At 40.7% G+C, this 16535-nt stretch overlaps 1 protein-coding gene across 2 annotated transcripts in view; it reads left to right on the plus strand.

Moving 5' to 3' along the window:
* Positions 1-1773: 1773 nt before the first annotated feature.
* The window catches only part of Cul4b (cullin 4B), a 56657-nt gene continuing 41895 nt past the window's right edge, over positions 1774-16535 (plus strand). The window contains exons 1-2 of one of the 2 annotated variants that reach the window (XM_005413656.2): positions 1774-1874; positions 2522-2590. In XM_005413656.2, the coding sequence (XP_005413713.1) occupies positions 2530-2590 (61 nt within the window). In that variant the 5' untranslated portion in view covers positions 1774-1874; positions 2522-2529. The remainder of the gene's footprint in view (positions 1875-2521; positions 2591-16535) is intronic. The other variant, XM_005413657.2, reaches the window with a different exon arrangement.

The raw sequence follows: 16535 nt of genomic DNA on the forward strand, positions 1-16535 counted from the left end.
GAAATCTTTCTCCATGAAGGGAACATCCTCAATCAACACAGCTGAGTGCACATTGAAAAATACTCCGAATGTTATATGATCACTCCCTGGGTGCTGAGGATGATGCTGTAGACAGCAACCGTGGAACACTGTGGGAGCGATGCCATTAAAAAGGCAGTCCAGTAGAAAGGCAGTAATAGGCAGCCTTGAATATGCTCAGCCTGTCAGCCCATTTCCCTCCTTTTTAAAGGTGTTTGTTTGTTTTGAGATAGAGTCTCACTATACCTGTAGTTCAGGCTGGCCTTGAACTTGCTAAGTAGCCCAGGCTGGCCTCACCAAGATCCTCAGCCTCTTGAGTGCTGGGATTACAGGTGTATGGCACCATGCCCGGCCTTGAAGTATTATTTTTGAGCTACTATAAAACAGCTCCTTTTTGTTTCATTTTCCAACATTTATTGTGAGTTTTCTTTTTTCTTTTTCTTTCTTTTGAGACAGGGTCTCATTCTGTAATTTAAACTGCCCTTGAGTTTACTATGTAGCCCAGGCTGGCCTCGAACTGAAGGCATTCCTCCTGGCTCAGCCTCCAGGAGTGCTGGGATTACAGGCATGCACCACCACGCCCAGTTTATTATAAGATTTTTTGTATTTGTTTTATTTTTTTTTTTTGAGACAGGGTCTCTCTATGCAATTCAGGGTGTCCTTGAACTCACTTTGCAGTCAAGGCTGGCCTTGAACTTGAACTCAAACTCATGGCTATCCTCCTGCCTCAGCCTCCTGAATGCTAGGATCACAGGTGTGTGCCACCATGCCTGGCTATTATGAATTTTCACACAAAGATTAAAGAATTTTACAATGAACACCAATACAGTCACCTTCATTTTACAATTATCATTCTATTATATTCCAATAGCTTTCTCTTATTCTAGCAATAACAGACAAGAAACAAATATATATGCCATTTACAACACTGGAAAAGGTATATGTGAAACAGCAATAGCATAGACAAAGTTCCAATGAAACTTTCTTTCTAGACAATGGAGCAGGAAAAGAGCAACCCAGCAACACAGAATATATTAGATGGCTGATCTATTCTAGCCAGATGCCAAGAAAAACTTCACCCACACCAAAAATGGCAGAGCAGGGAAGTAGCATGGTGACACACATCTGTAATCCCAGCACTCCGGGTGGCTGAGGCAAAAGGATCGGAATTTTTGCCCCACTCTGGGCAATTCAGCAAGTTAGTGAGACCGAAAATAAAAGATAAAGGCCTGGGGATGTAACTCAGTGCAGAGACCCTGGGTTTAATCCCCTGTACCACAAAAAAAGAAAAAAATATGTAGTGGAGTGGGAGGCCTAGGTTTCTGCCCGCTTTGGAAGTTTGTAATGAGATTTCCCCCGTTTCCCTTCCCCCTCAGTGGAGACCATGAGGGAACCTGATGTTCCTTCTCCTTCGGGTCAGGGTGGTGCAGGAGGAGACCTAGCGAAGGAGGACATTCACCACCACCCAGTGGTAAAGGGACCACCCATTCTCAGTAGTGTACGTTCATGAATTGTGCCAGTCTTAGCACAGAACAACCTCGGTTGACCTGGTATTACTAAAGACAGAATAGGTCTACTTTCTGAAATCTATCTTTGTCAAATAATTTATAGAGTTTTCTTTTTATGCTTTTGGTGCCAACCATGCCCCATTAGGCAATGGCATTTCTCTATAGGGATTGGCCAGATCTGCTGTCAATCATCTAGAACGTCATCAATTGGTCAAGTTCCATGGGCGGGAATTAGCTTGAGCCCAGGATGTAAGCGGTCAGGCAGCCGGCTGAAGGTGCCCTGGGCTCAGAGGTTTCAAGGGAACTGGACAAAACCACAGGTTCTGTTGATCCTCTAGTACCAGTGAGGTAAACTGCCAGTCTAAGGTTGTGAGATGGGAGGGTATCCTTCAGGAACTTTCCAAAGATGGGCCAGGTTTTGGGCCACAAGATTCTAAGGGACATTGCATTTTGAGACAAATTGAAGTTATTTTTGTTGTACTGTTTCATCATCTTCAAACTCTTGAAGGTTATAATCTTTACTTACCTGTGATGTGAAGAATTTAGGTAAAAGTATATCAGGATGGTACTTATCTGTAGATAAAACGGAGCAGCAAAATGGCGTTCACAGAAGTACCCTCAGCAGTCATAGCTTTGTGACCTCATTCAGGCCTCCTGTGATCCACAGAAATCACTGGAGGACATGCTAAGTGCTAGTTTTGATTTGGTTTGGTTGTTCTTCGCATTCAAGTTAGTGGGGGTGTAAACGATTGTAATTTTAAAAAAGCATGTCAGACTTCCAATTTAGATCGCTAGTCTGATCAAATGCGTTTTTCTCCCAAAAAAGAAAAAAACAAAGGATAACAGGGAAGGGTGTGATCAGACCAGTGAGAAGTTCTTGAAGATATGGAACAAATAGGAGATAATTAATTGAGAAACTAGAGTCAATGAGTCCATAACTCTGTACAGATATGGGAGAAGGCTGCTGTAACAGTGAATCCTCTGTTTTCTAACAGCCTAAAAGATGTCATACTCAGCTGGATCACACGAAGCAGATGAGGATGGAGCCAACTTAGAAGAAAATGGTGAGTAAATGAACTAGTGAAACTTGTAGTTAAGTCTGAATAATTGTAAAAAGAAAAACCGCAGTAGAAAGAATTGAGATGTGTTATGTTCATGTACCAACTCCCCATGATGAATGTAATCATTATATACTGCAAACGTGTATTAATAATTTTTCTTTCTTTTTTTTTTTTTTTTTTTTGGTCTTTTTGAGACAGTATCTCACTATGCAGTTCAGGCTGGCCTTAGACTCACTTTGTAGCCCAGGCTGGTCTTGATCTTGTAACTATCCACCTGCCTCAGCTTCCTGAGTGCTGGAATTACAGGTGTGTGCCACCTCATCTAGGTTTAATAATTTTTCTAAAAAATAATTACAATAAACTTGAGTAAATTATTAAGATATTATTCCTCAGAACATCAAGTATAATTAAACAATAGCAAGTTGCAAGGTAGAATAAGTTTCCCCAAAGAGAATTGCAATTAGGGAATGACTGGTCAAGAGCACACTTCATTTAGATTGTTGTTGTTTTTCAGTGAGAATGTAGTCCGGTAATATTTTGGGAAAAACTTCAAAATTTGAGTGTTGCTAAGGGAATGTGACAGTCAACAGTCATGCAGAAGATGGAGTCATATATTGACACACCATTTTTTAATAGCCTAGTTTTTATTCTCTACTCTAATTATGTAAGCCATACAATAAAAATAATTAAGGGTATCTTTTTAAAATAGCTTAGCATGTGATTTGTCTATTTTAAAGTCTCTGTACATGTACAGACAATTTTGAGAGTGATGAAGGCCATTGTAATATTATATTTTAACTTTTCACATATATTTATATCTCTCTTTTTTTTTGTCTTTTTGAGACAGGGTCTCACTATGCAGTTCAGGCTGGACTTGAGCTCACTTTGTAGCCCAGACTGGTCTCGAACTCACAAAGATCCTCCTGCCTCAGCCTCCCAAGTGCTGGGATTACAGGTGTATTTATATGTTAAATACGCCTTCTCTTACCTTGTATCTTCATAGATAGCATTTAGTGGCTACACAGTCACATGTCTGGTGACCTGACTGAGTGTAATTTACTTAATTGCCTTTCTTGCTTTTTCTTTTTCTTTCTTTCTTTTTTTCTTTTTCTCTTTCTTTCTTTCTCTTTCTCATTCTCTTTTTCTCTCTTTCTCTCTCTCTTTCTCTCTCTCTTTCTCTTTCTCTCTCCTTTCTTTTTTTCTTGTCTTTTTGAGACAGGGTCACACTATGCAGTTCAGGCTGGCCTTGAACTCACTTTTTAGCTCAGGCCAGCCTGAAACTCAAAGCAATCCCCCTGCCTTAGCCTCGCAAGTCTTGGGATTATGTGTATGCACCACCATGCCCAGAGGTGTTCTTAATTTTTGATTCTGGTTTTCTTCTTTCAAATTTTTAAATTTTGTTGTTCAGTTTTTATAGTACATAATGCTTACCTTCATCATGAGGAGTTGGTACATGTACTTCTTTTAAAATTAACTTTTTGGTATACTTTTGATATACAAAATGATCACATTCATTGAGAATTTGTACCTGTACACAATATATCTTCATTATTCTTTTTCCCCCATTCCCCTCCCTTCAACTCCTTTCCATTGTTATTTACTTTTATTTATTTATTTATTTACTTACTTACTTACTTATTGGTCCTGGGACTCAAACTCAGGACCTTCCACTTGCCAGGCCGGTGCTTCTGCTGCTGAGCTATGCCCCTGGCTCCATCGTTATTTACAAAAGTTTAGTTTCCATTTTTTCCTCTTATTCTCTTTTTCTTTCTTTTCCTTTCCTTCCCTTTCCTCTCCTTCTTCCCTTGTTCAGCTTCCCATTTCCCAGTATCTGTCATCTATTTTGGTCCTTATTTACTCTTTTGGTTTTTCACACAAGAGAAACAATGCAATTTTTAAACATATATGTCTGATTTATTTCACTTAAAAGTATGGTCTTAAGGTCTATCCATTTACCTAAAAATTTTTCAAGTTTATTCTTTCTTTATGGCAGAGTAGTACTCCATTGTGCATAAAAAGCACATTTTCTTTATCCATTCATCAGTTGATGGGCATCTGGGCCGTTTCCAAAATTTATCTATTGCAAATGGTACTGCTATAAACATGGGTGTACATGTATCTCTGTGGTATGGTGCTTTTTAAGTCTTTCAGGAAGATATCAAGAAGGGGAATAGCTGGGTCAAATGGAACCTCCAATTTTAGTTTTTTGAGGAATCTCCACACCAATTTCCACAGTTTGTAGCAGTCTATACTTCCGCCAACAGTGGAGAAAGGTGTTTTTGTTATTTGTCTTTTTGGGACAGGGTCCCACTATGCAGTTCAGGCTGGCCTTGAATTCATTTCATAGCCCAGGCTGGCCTCAAACTTGCAGCTATCCCCCTGACTTAGTCTCTGTATGTGTTGGGATTACAGGCATGCGCCACCATGCCTGGCTCCCAGTCTGTTATAGCTGTTTACTGTAACATGTTTGTAGTTGTAAGGCAATGGAAATAATCAAATGTCTCAAAATAGGGGAAATTAAATTAAATTAAAAATAAAATTTCATTTATTTTTGTCTTTTTGATTTTTTTGTTTTTGTTTTTTTGTCTTTTTCAGATAGGGTCTCACTATGCAGTTCAGGCTGGCCTTAGACTCACTTTGTAGCCCAGGCTGACCTCGAACTCACAATGATCCTCTTGCCTCAGCCTCCCAAGTGCTGGGATTACAGGAGTGCACCACCACACCCAGCTTAGAAAGTAAAATTTTAATACATATAAAAGAATGTATGGCATGTAATTTATGGAGCATAATAAAACATTCACAAACCTATCATTAGCTTGAGAACTAGAACATTACCAGTAGTTTCAAATCTCCCTAAATTCTCTGCCCCGTCTTCCTTAAAATTTGCCCTCACATTTCACATTTCCTCTGAAGAAATTCTCTATTTGAAATCTACCCCTGGTCTGTCTGTCTCTTTCTCTTTCTTTTTTGGCATTACTGGGATTGATCCCAAGGCCTTCATACTAAGCTACACTTCCAGCACCACTTTAAATTTTGAGACAGGATTTTGTAAAGTAACTAAATTGCCTGGGCTGGGTTGGAACATGTGATCCTCCTGCCTCAGCATCCCAGAGTACTGATTACAGGTAGATGCCACCACACCCAGGATATCTTGGATTTTTTTTGCTTTTTTACCACTTTATTCCAACCTGAGCACCTCAATATAAAACTAAACGCTGGTGAACGATATCTTGGATCTTCTGTTTATTATTTCCTTTTTATATTTTAATAGTTTTATTACATTTTCTATCTATAAATTTTTTTGTGTATATTTTATAAAAATGTTATCAAAACAAGGAGAATAAATCCAACGGGAGGGCTGAGGTTGTGATACTAGATTTTGTAGAAACCTAAGGAAGCCTGTTTTGGTTGGTTTTTGTTGTTATTGTTTTTCGTTTTGTTTTGTTTTGGTTTGGTTTTCTTTTGGTCTTTTTGAGATAGGGTCTCACTGTGCAGTTCAGGCTGGCCTTGAACTCACTTTGTAGCCCAGGCTGGTCTCGAACTTGCAATGATTCTCCTGCCTCAGTCTCCCAAGTGCTGGGGTTACAGGCCTGCGCCACCAAGCCAGGCTAAGGAAGCCTGAAGGGGAAGAGGAAATGAATGACAAAGAAACTCAGAACATTTGCTTTAAAGCCTTAGAGCCCCTAGGATTCCTCAGCCCCTCCAGGCTCTAAGAACTAATTCTGCCTATGTAGGGAACTGATGCCACTGAGTCAGAGAGTGAGGCTGTTCATTTTCCTGTTTTGTGACACAGTAGGCAGCGGGGTGTGGATCAGTTAAATAAGAAGCAGAGCCGACTGCCAGGAGCCGCGTGCCACCACACAATGGCTCAGAATCGCCGCTGAACAGGGCTTTGCTGAACTCGCGATGATCCTCCTGCCTCAACCTCCCAAGTGCTGGGATTACAGGCATGTGACACCGCGTCCAGCAAAGTTTGGGTTCTTAATTAAAGATTTCTTTTGAAATCACAGTGAAAAGCTGCTGCCAGGTATACAGGAGGTCACACCGAACCGCTTGGTTCAGATAAGGATTAATCAAATCTGGCCACTGCGCCATGGGTGCGGTACTTTTGAAGCAGTGTCCTTATCACAGTGATGTGTTTTAGATTCACATTTTGTGACTCAAATATGTTATGAAGCTATTCTTTTATCTTGTGTGTGGTAAATCTCTGTTTATATGTAGTTTGGAAAAATTTAATGATACTGTTTTAATGATAGGGTATTATGATATAATGTAAAAAAAATTGGTCCTTTCATAGTACAGAAAGTAATCTATATATGAAGAATCCATAACCCCTTTCATTCTGTGTATAAAATTGCAGTCTAGTGAAATAAACTGTATGCAACAGGCAAAAAAAATGTTAACAAATAGTATATATCCTATGATTTGTTGTTTTCACAGAAAATTATTTGAGACTTATGCTTGTTGCTATAATTACTCATTTTTAAAATTCAGTATAGTATTATTTTTTTTTTTTTTGTCATTTTTGAGAGAGGGTCTCGCTATGTTCTTCAGACTGGCCTTGAGCTCACTTTGTAGCACAGGCTGGTCTTGAACTCTCAAGGATCCCCCTGCCTCAGCCTCCCAAGTGCTGGGATTACACGCCTGCGCCCCCATGCCTGGCCAGTATAGTATTTTTTGTGTGTGATTGTAACATAATTTATTTAGCCATTCTCCTAACAAAGAATATTACCTTGCCTTTTTTTTTTTGTCTTTTTGAGACAGGGTCTCACTATGCAGCGATCCTCCTGCCACAGCCTCCTGAGTGCTGGGATTACAGGCTTATTCCACCAAGCCTGGCTTCCCCTTCCCGTTTGCAAAAGATGTATTTCCATTTCTTACATGTCTGTTGAATGTTTATGTAGTTAGAACAATCAACAGGTTGACAGCATTTAGTTTTCTTTTACCCCCGCTGAGAATGCCTCCTGAGTGCTGGGATTATAGGCATGCGCTACCACGCTGGCTGATACTTATATTAAAGGTGTGCCCAGCAGTCAGGAAGCTGAGGCAGGAGAATTGCCATGAGTTTGAGGCCAGCCTGGTCTACATAATGAGCTCAAGGTCAGCCAAAACTGCATAGGGACACCCTGTCTCAAAAAATAAATAAATAAATAAATAAATAAGGTGGTGCAGACCAGGAATAGAAAAATCCTTAGCATGTTTTAAATTACTTTCTCCTTTTTTCGTATAACAGCTAAACATTTTCCAAATCTCTGTTTTTAGCATTGAGTATATTCAAGTGTAAGGATCAGCAATGTTTTTCTGTAAAGGACAGGACAGAAATGTTTTATTGCATTATCATACAATTTGTCACAACTCTGAACTTGTTTTCTTTCTTTGTTTTAAGCATAAAAGTAGCCACAGAAAATATGTAGACAAATGACTATGACAGTGTTCCCATAAAACTTTGTTTACACCAACAGGCAAATGGCTGAGTTTTGTGTGTGGACCATAGTTTCACAAACTTTGGATTAATTCATTTAGATTCCTGTAATACAGCCCAGTATTATAGTTATATTACCAGGTAAACCCTTGTCTTATTTCCCCTGTTTCATACCCTCCTGGCCTTGGAATTCCCAGTCTCTACAGCTAAGGACCAGCCCAACCTGTAAGTCTACTTCCTAAAGTAGTATGGCTCAAGGCAAGCAGTGTTATCTGTAGCCATGGCTCCAGCAGCAGGTACAGCATGCAATTAAGATTTGGTACTAGCTGAGCATGGTGGGACATGCCTGTAATCCCAACATTCTGAAAGACTTAGGCAGGAAGAATTGTATGTTCAAGGCCAGCCTAAACAACTCAACAACTCAGTAAGACCTAGTCTCAGAATGAAAAGGGCTGCATATGTTGCTCTGTGCAAAACCCCTGGTTTCAATCCCTGTACAAAAAACTGAAATAAAATAAAGAGATTGGGTGCTAAAAGACAGAGACTGCTATACCAGATTTGAGATTAGGATGCTGCCTTGATTTCCCTTCTTAGCTGTCCAGAATCTGGTTAGAACTGAGGCCATCCCCTAATAACCAGTCTCCTCTCACTTTCCTGAATATGCCGTATTCTCTCACTCTCGCAATTTTACTGTGCTCCCTGTCTTCCTTTTTTGTGTGCCCTGCTCCCTTTCATTACCTTGCCTGATAATTTCCACTCTCCCTTTGGCCTTCAGACTGAATCTCTTTCTCTGGAAGTTATTAACTCCCTCCCCTTCCCCTGTTCCACCACACTCCTCTCACCTAGGCTGGGCCAGGAGTCCCTCCTTTGTATTCCCACAGCAGCCTTTGTTAAGGTGGTTTTTTTTTGGTCTTTTTGAAACAAGATCTTATTATGCAGTTCAAGCTAGTCTTGAACTCACTTTGTAGCCCAGGCCGGCCTTGAACTCCCAACGATCCTTTTGCCTCAGCCTTCCAAGTGCCAGGATTATAGGCATGCGCCACCATGCCAGGCTTAAATTTTAATTTTTATTAGTATATATTTGCGGTACATAATGATTACATTCTCATCGTGGGGAGTTGGTACATGCACATAACACCGCTTAATTCTTTTTCTCGTAGCGGCCTTTATTACTCTGTCCTATAATTGTCTGCCTCACCTACTAGGTCAGTTGAGAACTGTATGAGGATAAAGGTTGTCTTTTTTGGTTTTTCTCCGGTACCGGGAACCGAACTCACGATTTTGTGCTTGCCAGGCAGGTGCTTTGCCGCTGAGCTAAATCCCCAGCCCCAAGGTTGTCTTTGTACACTCAGTGAGTGGGTCATAATGGGCCCTCAAGCAGGGTTTGTTCAGTGTTTACCTGGATTTGGCAGGGAGAATAAACTGATTTCTACCTCCTGTGATGATCAGCCCTTGTCTGAGGGTCCAGCCAAGGCATGGACTGATGATACCTGAAGTGTGCTTTGCCTGCTACTTAATGATGATGGCTTGAACTGCATGCAAGCTTGGTCTCCTTTTGGGTGCTATGACTTGGTTCATCTCAATACAGGGGTTATTTGGGTCCCCCTTTTCTTCTGGTGAGTCTTTTCTAAACTTGTCAACTTCTTTTTTTTTTCTGTCATTTTGAGGCAGGGTCTCGCTGTGCAGTTTAGGCTGGTCTTGACTCGCTTTGTAGCCCTGGCTGGTCTTGAACTTGCAGTGATCCTCCTGCCTTAGCCTCTGGAGTGCTGGGATTACAGGTGTGCGCCACCATGCCCAGCCAACTTGTCAACTTCTTGAGGCTATTTTATATCATATCTATTAAACTGTAAGCTGAGAGGTGATATATTTGACAGTGAATACCTGGATTAAAGTCTGTGTGCTTTGTGACTTGGGTGAGAAATTTGACATCCTTTGCTGAGCAATTTTACATCCTTTACATCCTCATCTGCAAAATGGGGATGGTGCCTGACCTATCTCATGTGAGATTATGAGGGTAAACTAAGATTGTGTACGTGCTTTGAAAGACCCTAATTTCAAAAGGAATTTTGCATTACTTCAGTATTGTCTCACAGCATCTAGAACCACGGCTTGCCAAGAGTAGTTCCTCAATACATTTTTGTTGAATGACTAAATTGGAGGACCTCCTTTTTTTTATATACTAGGAATTGAACTCAGGACCTTGTGCTTGCCAGGTAGGCACTTGTGCCACTGAGCTATATCCCTGGCCCTGAATGACTAAATTGAATTGGCAAGAGAAATAATGCTGTTGTTAGGAATAAAGAACATTTAATAGAATTAGGAAAAAATAGATGACTTGGTATTTAAACCTTCCATAGAGTGAGTGATAATTTAGAAGTTGGGCATTTATAGATACTTCTAAATGAGTGATGGTGAACCTTTCAAAGCTTTCTTTCTTTTTGAGACAGGGTCTCCCCATGCAGTTCACGCTGGCCTTGAGCTCACTTTGTAGCCCAGGCTGGCCTCAAACTCTCAGTGATCCTCCTGCTTCAGCCTCCTGAGTGCTGAGATTAAGGCACGCGCCACCACGTCTGGCTAGAGCTTTCAGGGATAACAAGCAACCGGTTGTGGTATGCATGCCATAGGTTCACCACCACTGCTCTAAACCTATGTTCCCAGTGTCGCTTTTTGCTTTGCTTATTATGAAAAATTAAATATCTTTTGCTGGGTGTGGTGGCACATGCCTGTAACCCCAGCATTTGGGAGGCTGAGGCAGGAGGACCATTGCAAGTTTGAGACCAGCCTGGGTTATAAAGTGAGCTCAAGGCCAGCCTGAACTGCATAGCAAGACCCTGTCTCAAAAAGACCAAAAAAAAAAAAAATTAAACATCTTTTTTAAATGCTACATTTCTTTTCACGTGATTTTGTCAGGTGAGATAAACTGTCAGACTTCAGTAGACCCTGACTATGCAGTCATTAGCAGTAGTGTTGGCCCTAAGCAACACTGTCAGGTCAACAACATGTACTCTCAGAAATCTTTCCTTCTCTGTTGGCAGTCTTACCTTCCTCTCCCCTCTCTGCAGTGCCTCTTAGTTTGGTTTACCTCACTTTCCACGACTTCTGTATTAGTGCCCCCCAAGCACTAACCTTAAGGAGAACTAGGACTAGTCCAGTGTTGCCTCACAGCATTTGCATTTGAAGAGGGATTCCATGCAAAGGAGGCAATGTTTAACTGAAGGAGTGAATAGATGATTGTGAAATTTTAGGCATTAAAGGGAGTGTGAGAGCTTGTCAGCCCCCATTCAAATCCCAAGGCACACTTACTTTACCTATAATTTTGGTCTCTAAACCTTGTAAGTGTGTAAAACTCACCCAGCAAACTTCTTCATGCTGATAATTGAAGCCCTCCCTGTACACAGAGCTGCTGATTGAATTGGGCTAGGTTTGGACTGGGGCAAAGATTTTTTTAAAATTCCACAGGTGATTCTATTGTGCAGTCAGAGTCGGGAACAGACATAAACTGTAAATTGGCCTTTTGCTTGTGAGACTAGATCAAAGACTAACCGCTTACTAGTCCAATTATTTAAATACGCATTGGCCAAAAGTTGAATATTTTTATAAGATCGTATGACAGGAAATATAAAAACAACAACTTTATCAAATTTATTCAATACAAGAATCAACTGGTTGAAATGACACCTGCCCGGGCAGCACTTGAGATCCTCAGTATGCGAACAAGTGTGCTGCCCTAGGCACGCGTGGGGTAAACTGTTCAGTGGTTAAAGCAGAGTTGGGGAGGGGACATGGAGGGCCTAGGGGAGTCCCTGAGAAAGTGAACGGAAGGATCAACACAGGCCCGGCAACTCCATAAATGCAAGTGCGTGGCAGTACTAAAAGGATAAGTAATCTGTGGCTGGTCAGGTCCCCTGCTTCCAGACTCCTGGGGAAAATGGCCTGCTCCTGTTAGCCCCTCAGCCAGCTTTCCCATGAGGTACAGGAATGGCAGATCAAAAGCTCTGAGCTCAGGGGCCAAGCTCAAATGGTTGATGTACTATGTCAATCTTAGGTTGGTGAGACCATTTTACACTGAAGATAAAAGGTTTTGTTAAACATGAGATTTGTTTTATGTATTTATATTTTACTTGGCACTTACAGATTCAACATCTGTTATTAAGTTCCTTGCTTTTATAAAGCAAATTCAGGATAGGAAAATGATTCATTCACATCATATAGTTGTCATTGTCTTAGTTACTTTTTTTTCTTTTTTTGGTCTTTTTGAGGCAGAGTTTCACTATGTAGTTCAGGCTGGCCTTGAACTCACTTTGTAGCCTAGGCTGATCTCAAACTCCTATTGATAGTCCTGCCTCAGCCTCCTAAGTGCTGGGGTTACAGGTGTGTGCCACCACGCCCGGCCTTGTCTTAGTTACTTTTCTCATTGCTGAGACAAAATACTGGACACCCAAAGTTAAAAGAGGAAAGGTTTATTTAGCTTACAGTTCGTAGAGGTTTCAGCCTATAATCGGCTGGTTCCAAGGCAGGGTGGATTCACAGAGGAGAATAGAAGGTAACAAAACAAATGAGAGTTTAACAGCATCTTTCTGCCCCTTTTATACTCTATCTAGACTACCAGGATTGGAACAGTGCCAAACCAGTCAGTGGACCAATTTAGTAATCACACACCCTTAATCCCATGAATCAAGTAATGAATCAGTCACTCACTCTAGATCATCCACCTCTGAAAAAGCTCCACCTGTGGTCACATAGGCTTTGGAGGGATATCTAAACAAAAGCCATAACAGTCTTTTTGTGTTGTTGTTGTTGCTTTTTGCAGTTCAGGCTGGCCTTGAATTCATTGTGTAGCCCAGGCTGGCCTTGAACTCACAGAGATCCTCCTGCTTCAGCCCCCTGAGTGGTAGGATTATAGGTGTGCACCACCACACTGGGCTGTTGGGGTCATTTTTGCTTGAGCTTCATTTCCTCAGCCATCCCATAGCAGCCCCCTGCTGTGGATAGCATAACAAAACTCTTATTATGATAAAGTTATTTTTATTTTAAAGAGCAAAACAATCAAAACAATAGGAGGGTAACAATGACTAATACATTGCATATTGTTATCTTTAAATTAGTCGGAGCACAAGATATTGCCATTTAATTGTCCAAACAATATTACCAGAAACCTTTGTTTTCAATGAACTAAGAGAAATTAGTAGTATAACTACCTCAACTACCATATATATATTATATATAATTTTTTTTTGCTTTTCCCTTCCTGCTTTTATCCAGTTCCCCATCCCAGTTTTTCTTTCTTTTTGAAGAATCTCAGCATGACTTGGTTTGCCTTTTTCATATTTCCATGCTTCAGAGATGGTTCTTCAAAAAAGTAGACTGACAAAGGGGGTTATTGGGGGCAGTGCAAATGATCAAAGTATGTTATGTGCATGTATGAATCTGCCAAAATGAAATCCATTAATCTATATAACCAATAAAAAAGGGAAAAAGTGGGTTGAGAAAATAGACCACTTTTTACCCAGCTGTTCCTTTCCTTACTTGTGCTAGGCAAGCACTCTACCAGTGAGCTACATCCTTGAGCCTTTTTATATTTTTATTTTGAAACAAGGTCTCAAATTGTTGAGGCTGGCCTCAAACTTGTGATCCTCCTGATCCTCCTGCCTCATTTTCCAGAGAAGCTGGGATTACAGGTGTGTGTCACCTCACCCCACTTACTTTTTATTGACACAATCTTTTTTCCTTTTAATTTGTCTCAACACCCTTCATGATCAGTCCCTTTCTTCCCAACATGAGTTGCTGTTCTAGTAAAGCACTCCCCTCACTGATAGAGGTATTCAGGTACATATGTTGTTGAAACACTTTGGAAAGCCATGAGAGACCTCAGTCATTTTTTTTTTTTTTTTTTTTTTTGTCTTTTTGAGCCAGGGTCTCGCTATGCAGTTGAGGCTGGCCTTAAACTCACTTTGTAGCCCAGGCTGGCCTCCAACTCACAAGGATCCTCCTGCCTCAGCCTCCCAAGTGCCGAGATTACAGGTGTGCACCACCATGCCCAGTTTGACACAATCTTATACAATGCTTGCTTCAGAAGTATATTGGGAAGTCTCCTAAGCAAGTAGTCTCTGTATGTGTATGTGTGTTGGGATGGTGGTACTCAAGAACCCAGGGCCTTTGCACTGAATTACATCCCCAGCCCTTTTATTTTATGCTTCTTTTTTTTTGGTCTTTTTGAGACAGGGTCTCACTGTGCAGTTCAGGCTGGCCTTGAGCTCACTTTGTAGCCCAGGCTGGTCTCGAACTTGCAACAATCCTCCTGCCTCAGCCTCCAGAGTGCTGGGATTATAGGCGTGCGCCACCACACTAGGCCTTTTTATGCTTCATTTTGAGACAGGGTCTTACTAAATTGCTAAATTTCCCAGCCTGGGCTAAAATTTATGATCTTTCTGTCTCAGCCTCACAGAGAGCTGCAATTATAAATTATTCTCTCCTGTTTTTAAGGAAAATCCCACTCAGTGGGTAACAAGGCTTCCAGGGAAGCTATACTGTAGCAATCCTCTTCTATGAGATATCTGGAGAAGACCATGTGGAATCTCAGTGATCAAACAAGGGAAAACAGGGTACACTCTGCCTTTGTAAGGAAATTCCTACATAAATAGGGTAATAGACATTAGGAAAACCAGTCCTCATGTGTATTTCTTCATTCATGCCTATATTTTCCTTTATAAATAGCTTGGATAACAACAAGCCAATAATAACTACACCTCATCTGGCAAGTAAAGTTTAATTAATGTGTCTAAAGTATGAATGGGACTCACAAGATAAAAGATTCTATATATGGAATATGTATTAAGTGACTGATCTAGTTTAGTCTGATGATGGCTATAATTGTATGGTGTTCTGCATTACACATCTTGATTATTGTGGGTTCAGTGAATTCAACCTTGAAAAATATTTTTTAATGTTGAGAATGTGTTTAACTCTGGTTGCCAAATGTTTGGGTGTATAGAATAAATGCTTATGATTTAGCCATCCCCAAGTAGTTGGTAGTCTCTGTCTCTCTCTGTCTCTCTCTGTCTCTCTCTGTCTCTGTCTCTCTCTGTCTTTCTCTCTCTCTCTCTCTCTGTCTCTCTCTCTCTCTCTCTCACACACACACACACACACACACACACACACACACACGGTTGAACCCAGGCCCTTCTCGTGTAGGACATTCTTATTTCCCCAGCCCCTCCTTGCCTTTTTGAAGCACAGTCTCACCAAGTTGCCCAGATTGGGCTCAAAATTGTAACCTGCCCCTGGTTCAGTCTCCCAGAGTGCTGGGACTACAGGGTGTGCCACCATGCCTGGCCCAATTAGTTGATTCTTCAGAAGACAACGTGGGAGGTTTTTCTTCTTTTAAATTGATACGAAGATTCAAGTAGAAATACACATACACACATACAAGAAGAAAAAGTTCTGGTTCTCACACATACAGTAATATGTAAGTTGCTTTTTGCCACAAACTGTGCACGTTAAAAAGGTCATTAAGATTCTATATTCAAACCCTTCCATGAAACTGAAAAGGAAGGAGCACTGCCAAACACATTCCTTGGAGCTGGCATTATCTCCATACCCAGACTGGAAAGGACTCAACAGAAAAAGAAAACTACAGGTCGATTTTTTAAACAGATATGGACACAAAGATTCTCAGCCAGCCATGTGTGGTGGTGCATACCGCAATCTCAGTACTCAGGAAGCTGAAGCAGGAGGACTGCTGCAAGTTTGAGGCAAGCCTGAAGTATATAGTGAGACTCTAAAAAATCTCACCAAAATGAAAACAAAACAAGAGTAAATTGATAAATGTACTGGGTATACTTAATAAATGCTTATAAATATTCTTGAGTGTATAGAATAAATGCTTATATTTTAGCTATCCCCAAGTAGTTGATAGTCATACACACACATATGCATGCATGCACGCAGAAGTAAAGATTAAAAAACATCACATGATCATCTCAATAGATGTGGAAACAGTCTTTGACAAAATCCAGCATGCATTCATGATAAAAAAAAAAATGCTAAAGAAAAATAGGCATAAAAGGACCTTACTGCAAACTGATGAAAGTCATTTATGAAAAAAACACTGCCAGCTTGATACTAAATGGGGAAAAACTGAAGCATTCTGTCTAAAATAAGGAACAAAGCTAGGCGTGATACACATGCCTGTAATCCCAGCACTCAGGAGACTGAGGCAGGAGGATTGCCAGGGAGTTTGAAGCCAGCCTGGGCTACATAATGAGTTCAAGGATCAGCCTGGACTACACAGTGAGACTTGTCTCAAAAAGCCATAAAATAAGGAACAATACAAGAATGTCCACTTTCACCATTCCTGTTCAATACAGGCCTTGAATCTTTAGCAAGACCAATCACACAAGAGACAAAAACAAAAGGGATTCAAATAGGAAAGGAAGAAGTCAAACTATCCTATTTGCAGATGACATGATCCTTTACATAGAAAATCCAAAAAACTTCGTCAAAAGACTCTTTGAGCTAATAAATTCA

This window comes from Chinchilla lanigera, unplaced genomic scaffold, assembly GCF_000276665.1.
Source record: "Chinchilla lanigera isolate Chin_1 unplaced genomic scaffold, ChiLan1.0 scaffold00171, whole genome shotgun sequence".
NCBI classification, from domain to species: Eukaryota; Metazoa; Chordata; class Mammalia; order Rodentia; family Chinchillidae; genus Chinchilla; species Chinchilla lanigera.